This window comes from Sturnira hondurensis, unplaced genomic scaffold, assembly GCF_014824575.4.
Source record: "Sturnira hondurensis isolate 20B ecotype Veracruz unplaced genomic scaffold, ASM1482457v3 Scaffold0008480, whole genome shotgun sequence".
Classification (NCBI taxonomy): domain Eukaryota; kingdom Metazoa; phylum Chordata; class Mammalia; order Chiroptera; family Phyllostomidae; genus Sturnira; species Sturnira hondurensis.
Window position 1 is genome coordinate 1,908,946 of NW_028081111.1, and position 24,949 is coordinate 1,933,894.

Below are 24,949 nucleotides of genomic sequence, written 5' to 3' on the forward strand. Positions count from 1 at the left end.
TTCAGTGCCTCTCCAGCGCACCCAAAGATTTTTGAACCCCTTTTCAAGTCCCTGGGGCCACAGGGCAGCCCAGCTGTTATTTTGCAGAATTTCTCTCCCCGCACCTTCAGCAGTTCTGCTTATTACTCCTGCCACTGACTCACAAAAGAGGAGGGGATTTCTGAGCTGTTTCAAAACTTAACCAGAATATTAAGGGTTTTATGCAGCCCTTGTTTATTTTTTTAAAAAGCCCCCAAAACCAACAACATATGACACATGAGAAGAGAAAGAGAGAAGGAGGGGTGGGCAGGAGCCTCCCAGGAACAAACCTGCCATGGTGCCTCTGGACCTGGCACCCAGGTGTTCCGTCTCCTTTCCCCGTGCCCTGGCTCTCCCCACGCCCTCTGTTTTGTCCTGGGCTGTGGCTAAGAGCTGGTCCTTACAGAGGGCTTCCTCCTGCCAGGCAGGTTCTAAGTCCTCTATAAGAAATAGCTCGGCTAGTGCACATACTGCATCAGCAGGTGCAATGGCTATTATTATGCTCCCCTCATCTGAAAAGTGAGGAAACTGAGCATGAAGAACTTAATAGAGGAATTGTGGCTGTCTGCTTCCTGTGGAACCTTGAAGGATGAGTAGAAAGGTTCACTAGGTGGACCTGGCAGGATCTACTTAGCCAAGGAAGGGCACTCAGGCACAGAGGGAACAGCACATGCAAGCACTTGGTGTCAGGAACTGAGCCTGGGACATTTCGAGGACAGTCCTCACGGTGTGCCTGTATTGCCAGATTTGTCAGGGAGGGGTGGGCGCCAAGCCCCAGCCATGCCCAAAAGCTGTTCTTAGTCTAGGCCCAGCATCCAGCGAAGCACCTCAGTGCAGCCCTCTGCTTTCAGCTATGGCCAGTACCAGGTAGGCAGGTCTGGAAGGGCCTGAGCAGGCCAAGGTAGGGAGGGAAGGTAGTTGTAATGGAGTAGGCTAGCTCTATGCCTGAAGACACCAGGGCACAGGTGGGCAGCTGAGGAGAAGGAGGGGGCCTGGACAACATCTGTCCCCTTCAGGGTGTCTAAGGGAGCCCAAGGTGGTGCCTTCCCAGATGTGGAGAAGGAAGCCTCAGGGTTGTAGACTCTCCAAGGAGTTCTAGTGGAGTGTGTACCTGTGTGTGTTCCTCTGTTTGAGCTGTGGGCCCCTGTGCATGCAGGATGTGTGTGAAACACACAGGTGTGTGTCCATAGGTTTGCACACAATGTCCGGCAGGCAGGGGCAGAGAGGATGTCCAGCAGCTGGGCGGGGGGGGGCTATGAGCTCTTGGAAGCAGGGCCTGGGCTGTAGACAGGACTGTTTAGATCTGGGTTCTTCTTGGGCTCTCTCTGTCAAGTGCTGTTTTAAACAAACCCTGTTGGGATGTCAGGAAGGGAGGGAGGCCCTGCACCCATGGCAGTCACAGGGTGGATAATGCCAAGACTGTGAGGGCAGAGACCTGTACTATAGGTATGGGATTGAGAGTGAGTAGAGGTTCAGAGAGAGCCTGAAACTCCTAAGGAAACGTGAGTTCTTGGAGCCAATGGGCCCCAAATAACTCCAAGCCAGGAAGCTTCAGTTCTGATATCAGCAAAGTCCCATGAGTGCATTAAGGAAGCAGGAACTAGATCAGAACTGCCCCCCACCCCAATTCCTGGCTTCCAGTATTGCAGGGGCTAATGGAGCCTACTTGGGTTAGAGATGAATCACTTGTCCACAGACTCTCCCAGCATCCTGGTATCCTGGCCAGAATTTAGGACCCCACCAGGGCCTTTGGGACCTTTAAGCTACAGCCCGAAAACCTGGAAAACCTGCTGGGAAGGGAATCTCAGGGCCCAGCCCAAGTCATTAGGGCCAGGCCCTGGGGGCAACTCCCTGCGATACACACAGGAGAGGGTCCTGCAGAGCGGCCAATGGTGTGGCCAAGGTTCAGTCCCCTGCTAGAGAAAATATGCAATATGCTAAGAGATGGCTAGGTCCATGGTGAGTTTTTAATATCTACTTCTTATTTCTTCCACAGGCTCAGAAGCATGCAGAATCTGCTCAGTCAGAGGCTGTTTTCACATAGTATCACGGACACAACAGAATGACTGTTTGAAGGCCTATGTTATTTCTAACCCTTACAGTAATCTTGTAAAGTAGCTATTGCTAACCCTATTTTGCACGAGGGAAACTGAGCATTAAAGATGGTTAGTAACTCATTCACAGTCACTTGCAAGTTAGGGTGCCTGGACTGGAAAGCAGTCGGCCTGCCTGCAGAGCCTGGGAGGGTCCTGCTCCAGCAGACCGGCTGACAGAAAGCACAGCCTCCTGGGAAGTTGCGAGCCTCTCTGTGACTCCCTCTGTCCTTTGGTGAAAGGGGAATTCAAAAAGTGCCTAGGTCATTGCAAGAATGAACGTGCATAAGAAGCTTAGAGCTGGGCCTGGTCTGCCTCAAGGGTCCAGCAAGTGTAAGCTTGAGTTATTCTGTGCTGCCTTGGGGACTAGCATGGGAAGCCAGTGAGATGTGTCTGAGCCCCAGAAGCCTTATCTGACTAGGATCCAGGTTAGGGCCACTGAGGATGAGACAATATGCGTGTCTGGCTCACAGCTGGCACCCGACTCATTGTTGGCCCTAGAGCGGGCTTAAGAGCTGCTTCTAGTTCGGCTTGACCTCCCCAGTCCGCCATAATCCTGCCCTCAGGACTTTAAAAGCTGTGCTGGTGGTCATCTCGTGTCAGGAACTTTCCTGCAAGTCTAGAGGGAAGTTGGCACTTCTCAGGAAGTTTGGATCCCCCGCCTCCTCTCTTAAGTGACCCCAGGTGGGTACCCAGCACTCTGACAGCAGGACTGCAGCTGTCAAGACACGAACTTTGGAGTCCCGGAGAAAGAAGGAAGACTGAAGAAAGGGGGCCTCTGGTCCCCTCTGGCATAGTACCCTCCCCCTCATTCTCATTTCAGGACTGCCCCCATGATGGACGGAGAAAGCCACCCTTAACAACGAGGTGAACTGGGGCTTGGCTGCGGACACTGCCAGAGCCCACGCCCAGCTGACAGGGCCCTGGCATTGCGCCCCTCCTGGCTGTGCTCTAGCCAGAGCCGCCTCTGCCCCTCTGATGTAAGCTGATATTTTAATTTTCTTACGGGGAATAGTGTTTAGAGAAATGACTTAACCGGATTACTCATCGTCTATAATGACTTGGCCTGGCTCCGAGACTATTCCTAGATGTGACGCTCAAGGCTTCGATTCTTTCTCTTTTTTCTTTTGAATACCAAGAAATGACAGCCTGGTGCCGCCAGCGGCCCCGCCCGCACGCCCCGCGCGCAGCGCACGGCGTTCTGGGAGACGTAGTTCTCCCCAGCTCCACTCCCACCCAGTCCAGCGCGTCTCCACGGGTGCGAGTTTGGGACGGAGTCCTGGGAACCTGATGTGATTGCGGACCTTTCAGCCAAAGTTGCAAGCCACTTAGGTCTATATGCGTACTCATCTGTAATGGGAGACAATCATAGAAGACAGGGTTGAAGAGTCAGCTAAGAGTTTAAGAGAAAGTGCTACACGAACCTTAAATTTTTAAAAAGATTTTGTCCAGGGCATTTGTACTGACCTTCAGTCCAGAATTACCATGATGCGTCGCAAAGTGACACACAGACCAGACTTTAGTTACCAGGGTCTCCAGGAATTAAATCGGCACAGCAGGCAGGCAGCCTTTCCTTACTCCTGTTCGTGGGTGAGCCTGCAAAACTGTCCAACACTGACTCTCGGCTCCTCAGAGTCCTCAACTGGAACATGGGGGTTGATACCATAGTGTCCATAGGGCTGAGGGGACACTAACCTCAGTGTCACCTGAGTAACCCTGTAAGATGATTGGTGCAGTACCTGACAGAGGAAACACTGGGCGAGGCATCTGCACCCTTCCCAGCTCCAGGCCCTGGCGCAGTAACGGTCTGAAAAAGGAATGGCTGATTTTCTGCAGCCTGTGAGGTTGGCAAGGATCACCTTCTGGATCTTTGTCTGATCATGGCTATGTCCCCAGAGTCTAGCAGAGGCCTGGCACATAGTAGGACCACAACAGATAGTGGATGAATGAATAAATAAAGCATAACCCTGGTTTTCCAGATGAGGGACCTGAGGCTCCAAGAAGTCAAGTGACTGCCCAAGACTGCACAGCTGGTCTGTACGAGTGGGGATGATAAAAACCCAAATTTTCTCTCATTTCCCACCCCCCCCCCAAAAAAAAAACCACACACACACAAAGGAATTGGACTGTCACCATTTGGGCTCAGGAAGTGCAGAATCTTGGTTTTCAGCCTGCTGGGACCTTTGTGGAAGCGGAGGATGCTCCCAGCCTCCATCCAACTCATGAAAGGAAGTTGTTACTGATTCAGCTGAAGGGCAGGGCTGAGGGGGCTGGAGGGCATAGGGAAGAGACATACAGGTGTGGCTTTGTGCCCAGTGTGGACAAAGCGGGGGAAGTGAGTTTTCATGTTGCATGGGGGAACAGGGCCAAAGCTCTTTAGGCAGGGAGTTGGGCCCTTGACAATCTGGGCTGGATCCCTACCCTAACACCACGCCTCCCCACTCTCTCACCCCCAGCAGTTCCCCAAAGGCCGAAAGCTATTCTTGGCTTTTTCTAAAAGAGGCATTTGAAGCCATGAGCCAATTTTTTCCATTCCTGAGCTGGCAATCTCTATTTTGGGCGTTTGTTGTTTTCCATGAGTTGCTAATGCCACTGTGAAGCCAGCCTTTCCTGGACAGCTATCGTGAGGGAGCAAGGCAGGAGCAAGGCGGCCAGCGGTTAAAAATACTTCCCGCTTCATTTTTCCTTTGAAAACAAAGCCCTGGGGGCCTTTGCAACAGCTGAGCCTGGGAACAGACTTTCCCAGGGCAGAAAACTGGCAGGATAGAAAACGTGTGTTGTTTCCTGAGTGTACTGGGTCCCAGAAGAAAGCGCAAGAATGATTCGCTGTGTGACCTCAGGCAACTTGGTTACCATCTCTGGGCCTGATGGCCTCCTCTCTAAAATAAGGCCAGGTGGAAAGAAGACTTTGAATGGTTCCTCCAGCTCTGGGAGCTCCAGGAAAAGAACCATGCCCAGAACCAGATTTTCTTCTTAGAACTGAGCCAGCAAGGGGTTCTATGACTTGGAAGTAGGAGTTAGGAGAAGGCAGTTTTTAGCTCAGCCTCTGGGAATACTTTGTGAGCTCTGAGCCCTGAGAGTATTCTAAGGAGGTCCAGAATGTTCTCAAAGGATTCAAGTAATTGTAAAAAGGTTAAGCACTATCTACAGGGAATTAAACAGAGATGTTATGGTAGCTCCGAGCCAAGTAATGCAGCCTGTCTCCCATGAGAAGCAGATCTGTGTTCTGATGTGGAGGAATCTCCAAAATGTACTGTTGGGCAGAAAAGCAAGTTGCAGAATGGAACAATTAGAATTGCATCATTTATTTTAAAATACTCACAAAACAAAGTTACATATTTTTTACACCATGGTTATGTATGTTGATAAAAAAATACATAGAAAAAGTTCTGGAAGATTTCATCCAATCTGATAATAGTCCTTGTGTTTGGGGCGGGCGGGGGGAGGGGACTGTATTTGGAGTGGTGTCAGAGAGCACTGATTTATTTAACATTTTGACAGGAAGAGTGTGTTTATTAGTGGCATCTTTTAAAAAGCTTTTAAAAAAAATTGACACACACGGAGAGACCCCAACCTTAAGGGCAAGGCAACTATTCTCAGGCTGCTTTAAGCTGGGGCCCAGAGGCTGGAGGCAGGCTGCGGGCAGGAGGTGGAGGTGTGTTAGATAGTGACTCAAGCAGTAGAGGTGTTTATGCTCTTAGGGAAGCGAAGGAAGATGATGTCGTTCCTAATCAAGACTTATTGGCCATTGTAAATTACATTCTATTGCAAAGTTTCCTCAGGAGGCAATTAAATTTACATCATATTGTTCCCAGGTTGGCACAGGCAGGTGTTGACTCGCTGAGGCTTTGCACAACAGCTACTGTCTGTAAGAGTGTGCTCAGCTGTCTGGTTGGCGAAATAACTCTGTCCCGAGAGGGATAAGCTGCTGCTTTGTAAGGCAGTGAGTTCCTCATCAGGGCATATCTAATTCAGGAGGGAGGGGTTAGCCTAAACTCTGACCCTGAGGGCAGCAACTAGGTCGCCCTCCCAAATTTAGGCACTCGATTCTTATAGGATGAATGAAGGTGAGACTAGAAGTCTTTTGAACTTCCTGATGGCATTGCATCATGTTGTCTGCCATCACAGTCTCAGCTGTCCTGGATAGCTTGTAAACTGGGAAGTGGGATGCACTGTTACAATCACCATTATATGGATTGTTTGGGGCAAGTAGTAAATACCATCAACCGTGTGTCTGTTACCAAATCTACGGGCTCTGGCTCTTACAAACCAACTCATTGTGAGATAAAGAAGAGAGGCTACACACAGTGTCATTCACTCTGGGCTGAGCTTGGAGAGGTCTTCCTCCCAGGGCCAGAGAGGGTAAGGCCAACGTTTCAAGATGACCAATTTGCAGGGTTTCAAGGGTCCGTTTGTTTAGGGTGATGGCTGGGCAAAAATAGGTGCAAACAGGGTTGGTGGGTGCCTGGGCACGGGGACTCCTTAACCATTTGTCTGTATTTCCAGTCTGTGCCTTCCTCCTGGATTCCAGGGCTCAGTTCCAGCTGCCAATTGGACATCTCAGTGGTCCCTACTTCTTCACCAGAGCTCAGGTCTTCCCCTTTAGGCTCCCCTCGTCAGGCCATAGTCCCTGATTCTGTTACAGCACTGCCAAGAGATGGCTGAGGGGAATGGTTAAGAAGACCTGTCTGGGAGCCCCAAAGCTCATGTTTAGTTCAGGCTCCACCCTTGACTAGCTGTGTTACTTGAGCTAATTAATCTCTCAGAACCTCAGTTTTACCCTATAAAATGAAGACAATGATGATGTGAACTGCATAGGACTGTTGTAACAAAATCAATCAACAGCCCTGGCTAGTGTGGTTCAGTGTATTGAGCACTGGCCCAAGAACCAAAGAGTCACTGGTTCAGTTCCTGGTCAGGGCACGTGCCTGGGTTGCAGGCCTGGTCCCCAGTAGAGGCCTTGCGAGAGGCAGCCATACAATAACGTTTCTCTCCCTCCCTTTCTCCTTCTCCTTCCTGTCCCCTGTCTCTAAAAATAAATAAAATCTTTAAAAACATTAAAAAGCTAATTAACAAAAAAACTGTGAGTACCTACTATGTGTTAGGAACAGGGTTCAAGTCCTAGCTAAACACGTGCTGAGACCTTAGGCTCTGTTTCCAAATTCTGGTAAAGTATATAACATAAAATTTACCATTTTAACCATTTTTAAATTAATTTGAAAGAGTAGCATTGATTTGTTATTCTACTTATTGACCCATTCATTGGTTTGTTCTTACATGTGCCCTGCCCAGGATCAAACCTACAACGTTGATGCATTAGGACCATGCTTTAATCAGCCGAGCTACCCAGTCAGAGCCCATTTTAACCATTTTTAAATGTACAGGTCAGTGACATTAGTACATTCACATTGTGGTGCAGCCATCACCACCATTCATCTCTAGAACTTTTTCATCTGGCCAAACTAAATCTTTATCCTTATTAAATACCACCTCCCCTTTTCCACTTTTTCCCTCCCCCCCAACCCCTGGCAACCACCATTCTACTATTTTTCTCTGTGATTTTGACTCTAATATTTCACATAGGTTAGATCATACAGTATATGTCCTTTGTGTCTGGTTTATTTCATTCAGCATAATGTCTTTGAGGTTCATCCATGTTGTAGCATATGTCAGAATTTCCTTACTTTTTAAGACTGAGTAATATGCTATAATATTGCATGCATATACTCCATTTTATCCATTCATCCATCAGGGGACACTGGGTTGCTTCCATTTTTTGTCTGTTGTGAGTGATGCTGCCAATCCATGGGCTCTCAAACCTCAGCCTATGTTTCCTCTTTTGTGATGTGCACATGGCTGGGCAAGTTACTCCTCACTCCAGTGGAAACCCTCTTCAGCTGGCTCAGCATTTCCTCTAGCCCCCACTCCACCCTAAGCCTCACCCTTCTCTCTCCCAGCAGGGTCCGTGCCCCTCTTTGCACTGTTTACTTTGTAACCGTCACTGTCTTCATGATATATGTGGTCATTGGCCACCAAGGGCAGGCTTCCTATTCTAGGCATTTCTGGGACCCCAGAGAACTTTGGCCAAAAACTTGATAGTTTGTGCTGGGGTCCTTGTTTAGCTAACACCAACCACCTCTACTTCAATGTTAAGCTGGGAGTTGGGAAACGTCCACCATCCAGTTCGCGCCAAAGTCAGAAGCACTTTACTCATGCCACCCAACCCCCAGTGGCCTGCTGCAAGCAAGGAGGATTTTCCCAAGACTATAGCCGGGCCTCTATAGAGAAGAAGGCAACAGTGATTCCTGGGTGTCCTGCTTCAGCCCACAAGGTGGGGAGCCTATTTCAGGAGCCTAGAGCCTAGGGAGGGGAGAGCACACTACAACTCCCGGAGTCCCCCGGGCTCAGGGGGCCGACCCTACCCCTCGCAGAGACTCGGACTCACCAATCGTAGCCCGAATAGGGCGGGGGCAGTGCTGTACCAGCGGGGCGGGGCAGAGCCCGAGAAGAGCGCGGGCGGGGCGAGGGCGGGTCCGCTAGGCGGCCAGAGCGCTGGGAGCTCGGGGTCAGAAAGTGGAGCTTGCGGAGGGCTGGGCTCGCCACGGAACGTCAGCGGGCTATGGGTAAGCCGCTCAAGGCCGGCGGGGAAGGGGCTGGCGGCCCGGGGGAAACGCGAGACTGGGGCGCTGGGTCTCCCGGGTCCTCGCGGCCGTGGGCGCCACTTCGGGGGGCGGAGCGGGACCGGTGCGCACTGCGAGGCGCGGGGACCCAACCGGCCCAGGTACTTAGCCGGCCCGAAGTGCCAGCGCCTCCGCCCGCTCGGGAGAGAGGCCAGGTGTCGGCGCGCGCTCTTCGAAAAAGGAAAGAGAAAAAGTTCTGGCGGCCAGGGGCTTCCCGGACGTTTATCTCGAAACTCTTCTCGCCGTCTCCTGACTGAGATGTACCGAGTCCTGCACGCTCTGTCATCCCACTTCCTGCTGTGGTTTCAATCTCGAGCTGGCCTCAGCTAATTTGTTGTGACAGCTGTCCGCGACCTTCTCCCTGCCCCCCGCCCCCATCTACTCCCACCTCTATCTGCTCCTGGTCCCCCATTTGTCCCCGCCCTCAGTTGCCCCCCTCCGTTTCTCCCTCTCTGTCCCCCACCCCATCCGCCCCTCATCCCTATCTGCCCCCGCCTCCGTCGGCCCCGGCCTCCCCCCTCTTGCTCCAGTCTGTGCCTCCGTTCTCAGAACCCGCCGCACGGATGGGAAGAAGCTCGAGTTCGGGGCGCGCTCCCCACCGCACCCGCCGTTTCCTGAAAGTGACGCTGCGCGGGTTTTGAAGAACTTGCTCCGCGCACTTTGAAGAATCGCTGGTTCCTCTTTCCGCCGGGGCCGCGCTGGGCCTCGGCGCTCACAGCTTCTCGCCTACCCTTTCTCTTTCCTCTCGCCTTTTCCCTTTTCATCCCGGGTCTCCCCTCGTGTCTTCTGCCCACCCTCCTTGGCCCGGCGGCAGCAAGGGGTCGCCGCACTCCGCTCTCCTGTCCTCTCTTGTCTTTCCTGCCCCTCGGGTCTCCAGAGGGAAAGGCAGCCGGGAGGGATGGGGTTCCTCCGCAGCGTCCGCCGGCACCACCTATATTCCCCACGCCTGCAGACCCCCAAGGGCTTGCGGGTCCGGAGCCGCTGCCCCAGCGTCCCTTTGTGGGGTCGTTAGCCAGCGAGGAGGGTCTCCCGGCCGAAGGGAGAAGAGCCAGCATTTCTTGTCCCACCAGAGCACCACCACTGGGGGTGTCGGGGTTGCCGCGCCTGCAGGGCAGTGGGGGACGGGAGATGGCGGCTAGAGGGTGGGCTCGAAGTGGAGTTCCAGAGTCCATCCGAGCGCCGGAACCGCCTACTCTGGGAACTTGGAGTGGCAGAGGTAGAAAGACCTCAGAGAGTCGGCCCTTCCTTTCTTTACTGTTTGAGAAACAGGTCCAGAGACCACCCCTGTCCCACCGTGAGGGAGGGCAGGCTTCCGAGAACCCTTACCCTCCCTCTCCTAGTCTTCTGTCTCCCGGTGGGAAACTGGCTGGGATGGCCCAGGGCTCCCTTCTAGTTCCTGCACCGCGAGCGTACTCCGGAGAGCCACCCTCGGGGCTCCGGAAGGGGAGTGGAAGGCGTAGAAGCAGAGGAGTGCCCCCGAAGGGGTCAGGCTGTGCCTGTAGTGCTCGACACGTCTCCGTCTCCGACAAGCCCCTGCATCTGGTTTCTCCAGGTGCAATGGGAAGGAGTAACATAGTTCTTGGAGGCATGGGAAACAGGTCAAGGGTGGAGCTGCTACTGTTACTATCAAATGTCACCAGACTTGGGTTGTGAGGATGCAGCCCCATCCTGGAATAGGGTTTCTTAGGACAAGCCAGAGCTTCTAAGAGGGACCTGAGTCCCAGTGAGGCCTGTGAGTTGGCGGTCTCACACTTGGTGCCTCATGCCCCTACCTTTCTATACTCTCTCCAGGTTGCCATCCCGAGCCCAGCAGCTGGTAGACCCTGTCCCCCCACGCCCAGCTGAGACACTGAGGCAAGGCTGTGGCAGAAGCTGTACCCGAGCCCTTGGGGTCCCATGTCCAGCTGTCTGGCTGGAGAGCAGCCCTCCAGAAACAGCCCACTGGAGCAGTGCCACACCAGGACTCTGCCAGGCAGCCGGCTCCTGGCCAGAGTGGACTGGCTGATTCAAAGGCCGCCTTTGTTTGGGCTCCAGCTGAAGCTAAGAGAAACTTAAGCCAAGCACCTCGGGCAAGGGGGTGGGGCCACGTCTGCTGGTTGTTGTTGAGGCTGCTGTTACCATTATTGTCAAAATTGACAGAGTGCTCCTCATAGGTGACTTCATGAAAGGAAATATCACTTCCCCTCACACCAAGGGTGAATTGGGCTGGGCTGGAGTAGAGGGGCAAGAGGAGAGGAGGGGGAGGGGAGAGGTGGTGTGGCCTGGTGCTGGGTCAGCACCGAGTTACTGATTGGCTGTGTGGCTTTGACTAGTCACAGCCCAGGCCCCATTCTGGGCATCAGAAGTGTCTAAGGTCAAGTGGCTCACGCTGGTCTGCAGGGCTGATGCTCATGGAGCACTGCTCCTGCCCACACTGCTCTGGGCAGTGGGACACAAGGCAGGCAAGCAGGACAGTCAGACTTCAAACCTCACAGAGGGGTCTGCATGTGCACACACTAACACACACGCACACTCATTCAATACTCACGGTTTCGGTCATACATATACACACTACCCGCTAATAGTCATTCACACACTGATCCACTCACACAGCACACTCTCACACTCACATGCACACTCAAATGCTCACACTGACTGTGGTTTGTGGAGGAAGCTTCATTTCTCACTTAGTTCTGCACAGCGCCTTGGGCCCATGGGGTCTAGCACACCTTATACTATAGGTGGTGACACCAAGGCACAGAAGCAGTGACCGGCTTGATAAAGAGGTACCTATATGGTGTCAGAGCCCCCTTCCCATCTCTCCTCTGCCCCCTCATCTGACTTCAGCAGACTCTTGTTAGCACATTAACAGTAGCGATGTGATACAAGGCTGCTGACCTGCTTGGGGAATGTAGGCAAGGTTGCAGCCCAAGCACAGAGCTTGGGTCTCCTTGCTCCTATTAAAAAAAAAAAAAACCTCTGGGCCTCAGGGTCGGGCCAGCTGCTCTGGTTCTGGGTTCCACCTGTGCCATTCAGGCTATGTGACCTCAGGCAAGTCACTGAGCCTTCCTTAATCTTAGGTATTGTGTCTGTAACAATGGGGTAATAACATCCACAGGACTGCTGAGAATACCCAGTGAGGCCATGTGCAAGAACGCCCAGTCCGAGGCCTGCCAGGGCACTGACTGGAGCTGGTGGAGTGGGAAGTGTGGAAAGGGGAGGAGGGAATGGCTGCAGGACAAGTAGATGTCAGGGGGCACCCTCTTTGGGAGTTAGGGCTGAAACTAACTTCTTTGCAGCTGTGGTTTTAGGTTCTGGGACATAGCTTGACTTCATCACATGCTATAAGTTAAACAGAAATCAGAGATTCCTAACACAGGAAGGGTCTTGAGGAGTCCCCTGCCCAGCCACTGCCACACACACTCACTGCCCAGCAGGGGACTGGGCCACAAGGGCCAGGGTTTACCTGGCCCAGCCACCAGCCTCCCTTGTCTTCTTCTTCCCAACTATGAACTGGGGCAACGAGGAGGCTGTGGAGCCAATTCCTGTGCAGCCAACTCCCACCCTTGATTATCAAGGCTTTTCTCACACTATTATCTCGCTTCACAAGGAATAAGCCTAAAAGGAATGAGACAGGGCCTTAAGAAGGACCATTTGAGGACCATGAAGGGAGACCTGAATCTTTGGTCCTGGAGTGGGAGATGAAATACAGAAAGGTGTTACTTCTCCTCAAAGTAATTTCTAGACTTAAATACAATTCAGTAAAAACCCAGTGGTTTCCTTTTTTGAAGGGAATGTAACAACATTTTCCTAAGGTTCAGATGCATTTTCTAAACAGAAGTGTAATGACGAGGACATGCCTTTTGGAGAGTAAGTTGTTTTACAAAGCGGCACAAATTACAACACTGTGCGCAGGTCCCAGCATTCCACAGTGGATGGAACAAGACTGAAGGCCCAAATCTGTCCCATATGTCCTCCTTGGAAGCCTTCAGATCTTGGGGAAAGTAGCATTTCAAATTATTGGGGGAGAGGGTCACTCATCCAATATTGGGACCACCTAACCAGGGGGGAGAAGAATATGGTTAGGTCCTTATCTCATACCTTACAGATTCCAGATGTATCCAAAGTAAACAATGAAACGCTCATCACCATTATTGTCATTATTGCTTCCTGGATGGAAAAGCAGGGTCTGAATCCCATTCCTTTGGAAAGCAGAAGTTGCTGGGATTGAATCTGCCTCCTCTGTTACAATAGGGCATCTGAGGCTTTCTGCTCAGAGCAGGGCGGTCACACGTTGGCTCTGTGGTCAGCAGTGGTCACTCAGGGCAGGTAGTTTTTCATGCCTTTGTAGCTGGATGTGGCTGGGAGTCTGGGATGGCCCTGCATTGGGAAGGGTGAGAACCGGAAGCTGGGCAGGCGGGAGGGCTCACCCATCAGCCATCGCAGGGGAGTTCAAACTTATTTTTCATGGCAGAACCTTTTTTCGAATGCAGATTTTCTAGAACCCTGATTTCTAAATGATTGGGGAAGGAGGGGATTCGGGCAGCCAGGCCAGGTCTGAGGGCACCCTGGACTCCTCTCCATCACCTAAGGCTGTGGCAATGGGGCCGGAAGACTCAGCCAGGACAGAGAGAACATCTGGCCCTGGTCAGGAGAGAATGGAAGCTGAGTTCATGTGGGGACTCAGCTGGACACAGAGGTAAAGAGAGTCTGTCCCTTTGTAACTCTCACAAGTACTCTAACCCCTTCACTGCCTGGGTTAAACAGCTCAGTTGGTGACCTCTTTTCCAGGTAACCAGAGCGCCTGACTCCAGGATATCTTTCCTGAGTGCAGTCCAGGCAGAGGTCACCAACTCTGGAACCCCAGCAGAAGGGACTAGAGATCCTCTGGCCCAGTGGCTCTCAACCTGGCTGCCCTCTGGGATGCCCTGGGGACCTTTCAACATGCATGGCCCCAGCAGGACCTTAAGTCAAACTCAGGTTGGGGCGGGGAGACTAACTTAGAATTCTGCCCAGGTGATTCTAAGGAGCCCTGTTCCAACCACCTATTTCTCTGAGGCCGAAGCGCAGTGGCTTGCCAGGGCCACACAGCCAATCTGCAGGAGGGCTCCAGTGAGAAGCAACAAGTCACAGGAACAGATAGATGGAGAGAGTCTTTTGATGCTGAGGACCTGAGCCAGCAGGAAAGAAGGGAGAGGATGTGATCACAGGGCAGAGAGGGCAGGAAGGGGGAGGAGAAGAGTTGGTGGTAGCAGATGCTTCCATGGCCCAGAAAACTTCAGGAACTCACAGGCAGTTAGCAGAGGGCTCCAGAACTTTCTCTCCTGGTTTACAGAAGGGAAGACTGAGGCACAGGTTCCTGTAAGGAAAAGCATCGTCTGGGTGCCACTGTTAGCAACCAGTGATTTCTGGAGATCGGCCTTGTCTGAGGTGGTCAGAACCCAGCATGAGAGGATGGCTGTCTCTCTGACAAGTGGCAGGACTGGTTTCTCTTCCAGGCTTATTGAGACTCTTCCTCAAGCCACAGCAGCCACAGTGTTGGCAAGGCCAGGTCACTGGACTGGGGTCAGACAGACCTTGTTCTGAGTTTTGGGCCCCCAGGGGGAAAGGAACTTAACCTCCTGGCTTCAGTTTTCCCCTCTTTAAAATGCAATCCCCTCTGGGACTAAACGATAGAGCCAGAGACTCAGAGCTGGGGACCCATGCAGCGTGAATAATGGCAGGTGTAGCGGCACATCTGCAAACAGCTACCGTAGACGACAGTATCCAGTGGCTGAAGCTTAATAGCATGTGCTTCTGGGTGCTGCTGGTCTTGTGGGCCATGTTGGTATGGGCCCATTGTTCTCAAGAACATTCTTCTTCTGTCTGGGATGGAGGGGTAACCTCACAGGCCCCCAACTGTAAGGATTTCCCAAGCTGGAGTGAACCAGGACTGTAGAACAGTTCATACTAAATTAACACAAAGAAACAAGGAAAGGAAAAAGGGAAAGGAAGGGTTGTCAAAAGACATGGCTTTCTGGTCTCTTGGACCTACTGCTGGTGTGGTCTGAGGCAGTGTTCACGGAGGGGTTTTTGACAGTGAGGGGTCCTGGGCTCTTCCCTGCATTCACCTTAACTGGCTGACAGTGACAGGCAATCAGGATGGTGGTGAGGAGTGATGATACCAGACAAAAGCAGGAGTGCTGTGCCTGGCTCGGGGCTGGGAAGGGTCATGCAGAGGAAGCGACTTGTCAGGTGGGATCTGAAGGGTCACCAGGGCCCTTGCAGATGAGAGAGGAGGGGGTGGTGAGGACTGAAGATGTTCATGGACAGGTCCAATGTGTCCCAAACAGGAAGTTACTCTTTTCTGGGTCCTTTCTGGAGGATGTACAGTCCAAACACCCCTGTGGTTCCCACAGCCATGGCCGACTTAGTGGCTTTTCCAGTTCAGCTGAGCTGCCATGTAAACTTCCTGCCTGAGTGTGGGGCGGACTTTGGAGACAGACTTCCCTGTGCGCCATGATCCCAGCCTTAGCCTCCTCTGACTGGCCCCCCAGGTGGTTTAGGGTTTCCTTCAGAGATGTGGGGACCTGCTGGAACAGAGGGAGGACAAGAGGCAGGTGTGCCACGGGCAGGCCTGCTGGGGTGTGAACACAGGAGAGCAGAGGGTCTGCCTACCAGTGGGCATTCACATGCACATTCACAGGACCACCCTCAAGGGCACGGGAAGGAGAGGACTCTCCCCCTACCTGGCCCATTCAGTTCCCGGCACCTCACCCCAGGGAGCCTCTTCTCACCACCTGTCTCTCCCTACCTGCATCTCATGTGTCCTCTCTCTCTCCTTCTCTCCCTCTTCTTCCTGTCAAAGGGAAAAGGAAACAATCAGAGGGGGGTGACCCCTTAGACCCACCTGTGTCCCCTCAACCTGATGGTGAGCAGAGCAGGAGCCAGAGCCCAATCCAGCTGGAGGTGAGTTAGGCAATTCCCCCAGGGTCCTTTCCAGGTGAACTTGGAGACCCCCAAGCTCTCAGGAGGGAGACCTGTTCCCTCCCCCAATCCTACAGAGCCAGGAGAGGGGCCCGGCCTGTGGCCCTGGGCCCCGCATCAGGGGTGTGGGAGCTGGGCAGGCAGGAGGGCTCACTGTGCCAGAGCAGGGCTGTCGGACTTCTTTTCCATAGTGGAAGCCCTTGTCAAACAAAGATTACCTGGAACGCTGATCAGATGACACAGATACAAGCGCTATTCTATGGAGTGAAACTGCATTTACATCCATCCAAACTTATAACGGGCATGCAAGTCACTTGGCGAGATCAATGAGGCTGTTTGGGTCAGTAAGCTCAGTCTGAGGAGCGGCTGTGGGTGACACTGCACAGTGTCGGCCTCGGTCCCCACCCACATTGGCCGTTTGCTTTGGTGGCACAGTCTGGAGTTAAAATCCTAATTTATGTAGAAAAGTAGTCACAAGTGGCCCCAGTTCTTAATGGCCTACCTAGTTCAGAGAAGAGGAACAGGAGCTTGAATTCACGTGAAAAGCAGTAGTGAGTACCTTCCTTCTGTGTGGCACCAGCCCAGCGCCCTGGTCTCCAGCACATCACAGTTTCATGGGTGACACGTGAGCCCGTGTGTTTGCTGTTGGAGGTCTTGGGTAAGTCAAAAACACTGAAACGGCGCTTGATAGGATGTTGGGGAGCGCATGGCCCCGCACTGTTCTAGGCCTGGATGGTCACGTTCTTCAGGTGTTCAGGGACTTTCACCATGACCTGGGAGCTGTCTATTCCCTCAGCCCTCAGCCCCAGCCCAACCATCCCCCTCTGCCCTGAGCTACTAGCCAGATGAACAGCATTAGCAGAAACTGCACCCCTGGGAGCAGAAACTAAAAGAAAGAAGTGCGCCAGGAGCTCGGGACAAGGCTCCACCTCCCTGAGGTCAGCACACAGACTGGCAGGTCAGAGAGCAAGGCCACCACGGCCAAGGCTGGGTGGGCACAGGCCCAGCTGAGTGGCCCCCCAGTGCCAGAAAGTACAAAGCACCTTCATTCCTCCAGCTTTGACCACATGGGCCGTTTGGAGGTCTGGAGACACCAAGCCTGTCACCAGAGGCTCACAGTCTGGTAGAAGACCTGAGACGCAGATGTAACCAAGCTCAAGCAACATAAAGAAGTGACCTGTGCCTGGGGAGAGGCCTGGAGGAAGTGGGAGGCTGCTCTTCTGGAGCCTGACTTCTGTGGACCCTGACCCAGGGTCCTGGGCACCACTAGCCAATAACAGCATCTTTCTGACACCAGGACAATTGCTCCAGCCCAGAGGAATAGACTGGGTGCTCGGGGACTGCTCCCTTCTGTGGGAGCTTGGGGTTGGGGGACACACACCTCATTCCTCCCCAACAGCCAGTGGTTCCACCTATCCCTGGCCACCCACCCACTGGGGCTGACCTCAGTGTCCCCTGTTCTTTCCCCAGGACTCCCCTGAGGCAGGTGGGGAGCGAGAGGAGGAGCAGGCCTTCCTCGTCAGCCTCTACAAGTTCATGAAGGAGCGACACACGCCTATTGAGAGGCTGCCTCATCTTGGCTTCAAGCAGAGTGCGTGTCTGGGGTACAGGTGGGAAGGGGGGCCCAGTAGGAGACCTCACCCAGCTGGGCATTGGGGCAGGCACCTCCACTCTGGGTGACCTCCACACTGCAAGCCCACAGTGGTTGCATGTAGAAAGGACACTCTCTCCCAGGTACTGGGCTGGCAAGGGGCAGGGCTGGATTTCCCTCCTTACTGGCCATTGGGCTGCCAGTGCACAGGCCCCACCCAGCCTGTGGTCCTTTGCAGTGGCCCTGGTTCTGTGCTGCCTGACAGGGCCATAGGAATGGGCTGCCGGCTGCCCTTTCCTCTGGCAGAGACTGACAGTAGCCCTGCCCTCTCTCCTGTCCAGTTAACCTGTGGAAGATCTACAAGGCGGTGGAGAAGCTGGGGGCCTATGAGATGGTAAGGAAGACACCTCTGAGTCCTCACCATGCTGCTTCTCCCCACATATCCCAGCTGTACCAAAGGGGACCTGGAAAGAGTGGGAGCCCAGCAGAGCTGCCTATGCCTCCAGACAGGCCCTGTCCCTCCCCAGCTTTCCTTGCATGCAGAGGGGAGGGAGACAGGCTCGCCTGCCTACTGGTACTGTGCTGCTCAGAGCAAGTCTTCCTGTCTTCCCATCTGTTCTACCTTCCCTGAGCTCAGAAAGCTGCTGGGGCCCACAATCCAATGGCCAAGGGTCGGGGGTGAGGTACTGGCCAGCTGCCCCTGCCAAACCTGGCCCCACTGCTGGTGGGCACCCTGCCTCATGTGGTGCCCTTGCAGGTGACCGGCCGCCGTCTCTGGAAGAACGTGTATGACGAGCTGGGGGGCAGCCCAGGCAGCACCAGTGCGGCCACGTGCACGCGCCGCCACTATGAGAGGTGCGGCTGGGGCAGTGCAGGGCAGCCGGGCCCCTCCCTCCTGGGGGCGTGGGTACAGGACGAGGTGCAGTTGTGTACAGAGGTGGGGCGGGATGAGCAGCAGCGTGCGGGGCGTGTGCTCTGCCGCCCACCGCAGCCAGAGCACTGGCAGAGCCGTGGGGCTGCCAGCCTCCCGGACAGGATGAGAAAGAGTGTGGCCCTGGCTGCAGGCACTGCCTAGAGGTGTGCGGATGTTGTGGGGAGGAGCAAGAGGAGTGGGGTGGAGGTGGGAGGGCTGCATGTGCCTGCTGGTCCTGGCCTCATGGTAGACGTGCAACTCCCTCCTCAGGCTTGTCCTTCCATATGTGCGGCACCTGAAGGGAGAGGATGACAAGCCACTGCCTCCCTCCAAGCCCAGGAAGCAATATAAAATGGCCAAGGAGCCTCGGGGGGACGATGGGGCCACTGAGAGGCCAAAGAAGGCCAAGGAGGAGAAACTGGTGGGCCAGGTGAGCTCCAAGCCCAGCCAGGGCCACCAGCTGACCCTGGGCCTTCCTGTCCCCTGCCCCCACCTGCCCTCGCTGTGGCATGGTCACAGAGCTCCCCACCCAGAACACCCACATCTGCTGGTGTCAGTTGTTCACTATTTGAGGGCCCATGTGGGACCTGAACTCCGGTCTGGACTCTGTTCTCCAGGCCCTGTGCCCTTACACCAGGCTGTGTCCCTTCAGAGGACAGGACTCCTTTCGAAAACCTACAAAGGCACCGGGAAGGCTAGCAGAGGCTATTGGGCGCTCCTGGGGCCCTGTGTCACTATGTTCCCAAGTCAGGGTGCATGGCTGATGCACAGCTCTGAGGCCTGGCCCTTCCTTACTCTAGATGATGCCAAGAAAGAACAAGATGGATACGGTGGATCTGGCGAGGCCCCTCAGCCAAGAGCACCCCCAGGATGATACTGAACAGCCAGGCCCAGCTCTTGGGTCCTCTCTACCCTTCGTGGGTGTCAGCGGCTGCCCTGAGGCCTACAAGCGGCTCCTGTCCAACTTTTACTGCAAAGGGACCCATGGGATCATGTCGCCACTGGCCAAAAAGAAGCTCCTGGCTCAGGTGAGCCGGGCAGAAGCCTTGCGCTGCCGGGAGGAGAGCTGCTGCCATGGGGCAGGCAGCCCTGACGGGGAGCCCCAAGTGTCCCCAGCTGCTCACCCCCCAGAGAGTCCCCGGAGCCCAGGAGGGCCACCTGAGAACCACAGGCACCGGCTGGCCCCTCAGGAGGGACCACAGGCCTCTGGTGGCAGCCTTAGGGAGGAGGCTCAGGAGGGCCCCCATCCACCAGCCCCCGTCTTCACTGGCTGTTTCCATGCCTATCCCACCAAGGTTCTGAAGCCCATCAGCCAGCACCCCCGGGACTTCTTTCCCCATCTCAGAGATGGGGTGCTCTTGGGGTCCCCTGGCAAAGAGGAGGGGCTGCCAGTGAAAGAGCCCTCACTGGTATGGGGTGGGGATATCAACCGTCCCTCTGCATTCCACAAAGGTGACTCCAGAAAAGGCAGCCTCTATCCCAAGCCCAAAGCCTGCTGGGTGTCCCCCATGGCCAAGGTTCCTGCTGAGAGCCCCATGCCCCTTCCCACTTTCCCCGGCAGCCCAGGCCTCAGCAAGCGTGGCCAGGAAGAAGAGGGCTTTGCCCCTGGTGGCAAAAAACTGCGGGCAGTGTCTCCCTTTCTCAAGGAGGTGGATGCCAAGGAGTGTGGGGTCAAGTCTACGGGGCCTGGCTTGGCTGTCTCCTGCCTGCTGAGCCCAGCCCTGGGGCCTGCCCTCCCAGATGCCTACAGGGGCACCATGCTGCGCTGCCCACTGAACTTCACCAGCACTCCTGACCCCTTAAAAGGCCAGGCTACGCTCCCCTTCAGCCCCCTGGTCATCCCAGCCTTCCCAGCTCACTTCCTGGCCACTACAGTACCCCCACCCATGGCCACTGGCCTTATGCACTTTCCCCCACCATCCTTCAACAGTGCCCTTCGCCATAGACTTTGCCCAGCCTCGTCTGCATGGCACATGCCGCCTGCCACAACCTATGCAGCACCCCACTTCTCTTTCCACCTCAATACCAAGCTATAGGTCGGAGTTTGCTATTCTGTGGAGGGTCTGACACAGCCCGAGATGGGGGGTACTGCTAGGGGGCTCTGGGCTGGAAGCCCATTCTGCAGGAGAGCTTGGCTGTGCCCAACACAGGAATGGGCCCTTGGCAGGGCAGCCTGACACAGAGGGAGGCAGTGGGAAAACTGGGTTTGTCTTGCAGTCGCAGCCTGAGTCTGGGGGCTGGGGATCCAGTTGTAGGAAGGCCTTGGGAGGAGACAGTGCATGGCTGGGGCCCCCAGAGTGGAGGCCAGTAATGGGGTGAGGGGCTGAGAAGCCAGTCAGCAGCTTGAGGTATCCAGAAAATCCACAGAAAATGGATAAAATGGATAAAGAGCACACAGAAAATCCAATAAAATGCGAGTGTGAACCCACTTTCCCTGAGGTATGCATGGTGTGATCTTCCTGAGGGCTGGTGAGGCAGGGACATGTTTGTGAGTGGGGCTGCCATTGGGACAACCTGGGGAACCAAGGACAGGTACCTCCCAGCACCCACTCAGAGAGTGGGACCCAAAGCAAAACAGACTTCTGCTCCCACTTAAGCAGGCTGTGACATTCACCCCATGCCTTCGATCTGCCTCCCTATTGGGTCCTCAGGATAACTGCTCGTTACCTTCCTCACTGTATCTATGGCCTGTGGCTCAGAGAGGGCAGTGACTTTCCCAGGTTATCCCAGCAGGTAAGTGGTAGAGCAGAGGGGTGACCAGCATGAATCTAAGCCACAGGCCTCAGGCAGAGTGATGCACCCTGTAGCTGTTAGTCTTGGGGGCTGAGGATCCAGCCCATCTTCCCTGGGGGTGGCACAGACTCACAAGGCCTTGCTGCTGGATTTTCCTTGAGCCCTCACCCATCCACCCCCACTTGCCTGCCACCCACAGGTGGGCCAGGGGGTTCCCACTAGAGGCATCTGTGGGGAAAGGGGAGCAAAGGAGCCAGGAGCTTGGCTTGGATATCCAGTTTCAGAAATGCTTGCTCCAGGGACTCGCTCATGCCCTACAGCCCAAGGCCCTACTTCCTGTGGTCTCTGTGGGGCAGCAGGAGCCCCTGTCTCAGTGGGAAGGAGCAAGGGAGGGCCCCTTTCAATGCTGCCTGTCCTCAGGAGCTAGCAGCCATCTGCAAACTGCATACATGTTCCTGGGTAGGCAGGGCCACTATTGGGCAGTCGGGCACCACGGTGGCAGGCATCTGACTTCTGGCCTCAGGTTTATCAGAGGGTGGCCTTTGATAGCATCACTGGGACTCACCCTGCCCTCTAGGGTGCTTACAACCTCAGGCCATGGGAGAGACAATTAGCATAACCACTCCTTAGTTAACAGGTGAGCATGCTCAAGCCAGGAACACAAGCCCGTCACTGAGTATGACAGAACCTAGACCTGGGGGCACCCACGATGTTTGGCATCAGGGGGTGGGCTGCTGGGATTGAAGGCCATGCTGTCCGGCCTTGAACTCAAGGAGCTGAAATGGGCACAGGTGAGGCAGCTGCCCTCCAAGCTGGGGCCAGCGATGGGGAAGTCAGGGGGCAATGGTCACTACTGTTGCAACCTCTGAAGAGGGGAAGTTTAATTCTCCATCCCCCTCCTCCTGGGAGCTGCCCAACACCAGTCCGAGTAGCTGTGTGGCCTCCAGCCCTGTGCTCCAGCTCCTGCACACACCCATGTACTGCCCACCTCCCCAAGCCTCCAGAGTTTCAGTGGTTGACAAAGAAGGGTGCTGGGTCAAATCCCCTCGGTTGGAAGTGTGTGAGTCCCCTTCCTCTGCAAAAGTGCTGCAGCCTCCCCTGGCCAGGTGTACCTGGTGGCAGGACTCAGGCAAAGGCCACTCAGAGCTGTGGTGGTGGTGCCCTCTGGAGTCTGCTCTTGGGACTACCCCTGTCGTTTTAGGGCAACTGCTCCTACCTGGTCCCCTGGGCATAGCACTATGGCCCTTGCTTGGGTGTCAGCAAACACCCAGGGTTTACTGTGACATGCTTCCTTGAAAACCTGTGCAGTGTGCCCTGCAGCTCTGCGGTACTGGCAGCACAATTTTCTCCTCACAGTTCCCAGAAAAGGACAGCCCTCATTTATAAATGGAAAAACAATTCTGAGATCTGGAACTTCAGGCACCTGGGCTGAGCTGAGTGAGGGGGAACAGAGCTGACAGGGAACTGAGGCTGCATGTATAGAGCCTGCCAGGTCTCAGAGTGAGCTGGGGGCAGAGAAGGGTTCTGGTCTTGGGTTAACAAGAGCCCTGAGCTTTTGGGTGGGACTGGATGCTAGGGTTGGGGGCAAGGAGCCCACTTACAGCGACACAGAGGCAGTGTGTGTGGGCTCTGCGGGGCAGTTGTGAACTCCTCCAGCAGGTGAAAACCAGAGGTTGGAGGTTTGACGGGGAGGGGTGATAGAGAACTAAAGATCTGCAGAGACGAAGCAGGCTGCACTGGGCAGCGGCCTGGGTTTGGGGGAAACACCAGTTTGACTTTAGTGGCACAATTTGTGGTGAGACTGGTGGCGAACAATGAATGAGGCAGTCTCCTTGCCACCTTGGTGCAAAATTGTGGGGAGAGAGCTGAATTCATGTGAGTAGAAGCTGTGCCGGGAGAGTCCAGGAAGCAAGAGAGGGACTGGACACTGAGGTGGTACAAAAGTGACAATAGTGGGCCATGGGGTTGAAGCTGGCTGAGGGGCTGTGAGGAGGAAAGGGAGTGAGGGACCTAGGCAGGGGGTGCATGGGGGTGGGTGGGACAGAATGTCAGTGGAGGAGAGGAGGTCAAGGACCAAGGGGTCAGGATGTGGGAAGCCTTGAGATCAGCACAAATTAGAGTCGTTTGCAAGAACTGGGAAAAAAGGGACTTGAAGGTCTGTGGTCGACAGCAGCAATGATAGAGGCAGAGGTCTCGTCTCAGACCATGATCTTCAGAGTGGAAGCCACAGGCTCTGGATGCAGTGAGTGGCTGCCAGCCCCCTGAGGGACTGCAGGGGAGGCGTCTTGGTGGGCACTGCTGCCGCTGGCAGTGGGAGGGAGAGGAAGGGGTAGCTGGGACCCTCACAGGTAAGGGAGAGATTTCCATGGCTCACAAAGGATTTAGGCTCAAGACTGGAGTCTGTAGACAGTGGCCTGAAAATGTGTTTGGTTTGACCCATATGATTTTTAAAAAATGCTTTTGTAACATTGCCAGCACTTAAAAATCTAAAGATCTCATAAAAAAAATTAGATACTGGGCTTCTCTTTAAAAACCAGAATTTCTGGCCTTGTGGGAACTACTGCTTGGAGCTGAGTGGTAGCTGCTACCCCTTGGCCAGGGTGTACCTGGCGGTCCTTTACAGTCCTCCCAACCCCACTTGTCCCCAATCCTGACGGACTCAGCCCATGTCCTAGGCTGCTCAGGCATTAGGGTGCAGCCTTGTTCTCTGTTGTCATGGATGGGTCACGGCCAGTTCCCTAAGCAAATGACTCCAAGGGTGTCACTGCTGGAAAAATCAATGTGCTTCTAGACAGGAAGGCAGGGCAGACATGCATGGGTAACTGCCAGCTCACCCTTGCAGTGTCCCCTGGTTTACCAGCCAGCAGGGGCAGGAGGTGGTGGGCTGGACAGTAAGAGGGAGTGGGGGTTCCCATCCCACCTGAGTCCTGCGGTATCCCAGAAGCTTCTGCCCCTCCCTGGGCCACATCCACAAATCTGTGGAATGAGTGTGGTCACTTCCAGGTTCTGCACTGTGACCCAGAATGAGGCACAGATAGGGTCTAGTGTCTGGAAAGGGGTGGGTGACCTGCCCCTTGAACCCACCCCTGGTCTCCAGAGGATATTCCCAGCTCCCGTGGGTCCCTGGCCACTCCTGCAAAGCCAACATCACCTGCCCACTGCAAGTGGCAGCCACCACCCACAGGGAGGAAAGGGGCTCGTGGGTAGAGTCTTAGAAGGGTGGGTGCCTCCCACCTCCACTCCTCCCCAGTGGCTCCTGTCTAGAGTTCTCAAGATTCCTCATCTGCCCACCATGTCACTGGAGGGAGCTGCAGGCTGCGGAAGAAAGATCAAGGGGCTGGAAGCCAGAGCACAGGCCCCAAGCCCAGCTACCCCATGGGTTTAGGTCCAGAGGTATCCAACATTTTGGCATCTCTGGGCCACACTGGAAGAAGAGTTTTCTTGAGCCACACATAAAACACACAAACACTAATGAAAACTGATTATCGAAAAAAAGGTTTTAAGTAAATTTATGATTTTGTGTTAAGCTGCATGTGACCTGCAGGTGGCAGGTTGGACGCCCTGGTAGGAGGAGTTTGCAGGCCACCCAGGCAGAGAGCCTGCGCAGACCACAGACGCAGGGGGAGCAGACAACCAGGTGCCCCTCTCTGGGCACTGCTGCAGGGAGCTGAAGCTGGATCCTGATGGCTCATCCTTCCCAACCCCACAGTGAGTGGTGCTGTACTGGTAGCTTGAACTGGACCAAAGCAAGAGCACTCACACACCAAGAATCAGCAAACGCTACAAATAAGACCCGCATATCACACCACTGCCTTCCACTCTCCTCCCACTGCTTCCCTCCCAGGCCTCAGCTTCAGGATACACTTTCAGGAGAATCTGATCTCCTGTCCTGTCTTACCTGTGTTCCCAAGACACCAGCCTGTACCTCAGAGGAAGTGTATCCACTAAGTGAACCACATGGTGACACCAGGCAAAG

General features: G+C 54.5%; 1 protein-coding gene across 5 annotated transcripts in view; it reads left to right on the plus strand.

Annotated features, from left to right (window-relative positions):
* The first annotated feature begins 986 nt into the window (after nucleotides 1-986).
* ARID5A (AT-rich interaction domain 5A) overlaps nucleotides 987-24,949 on the plus strand; it is a 29,086-nt gene continuing 5,123 nt past the window's right edge. Inside the window, exons 1-7 of one of the 5 annotated variants that reach the window (XR_005067743.1) lie at nucleotides 8,653-8,734; nucleotides 15,618-15,718; nucleotides 17,207-17,327; nucleotides 17,669-17,721; nucleotides 18,085-18,182; nucleotides 18,511-18,670; nucleotides 19,041-20,588. Coding sequence is in view for 4 of the 5 variants with exons in the window: in XM_037055008.1 (XP_036910903.1) it covers nucleotides 8,731-8,734; nucleotides 15,618-15,718; nucleotides 17,207-17,327; nucleotides 17,669-17,721; nucleotides 18,085-18,182; nucleotides 18,511-18,670; nucleotides 19,041-20,276 (1,773 nt within the window). In the remaining variant the exon portion in view is untranslated. Of the gene's footprint in view, nucleotides 1,009-8,652; nucleotides 8,735-15,617; nucleotides 15,719-17,206; nucleotides 17,328-17,668; nucleotides 17,722-18,084; nucleotides 18,183-18,510; nucleotides 18,671-19,040; nucleotides 22,975-24,949 lie in introns of those variants that run through there. The other 4 variants (XM_037055008.1, XM_037055010.1, XM_037055009.1 and 1 more) reach the window with 4 other exon arrangements.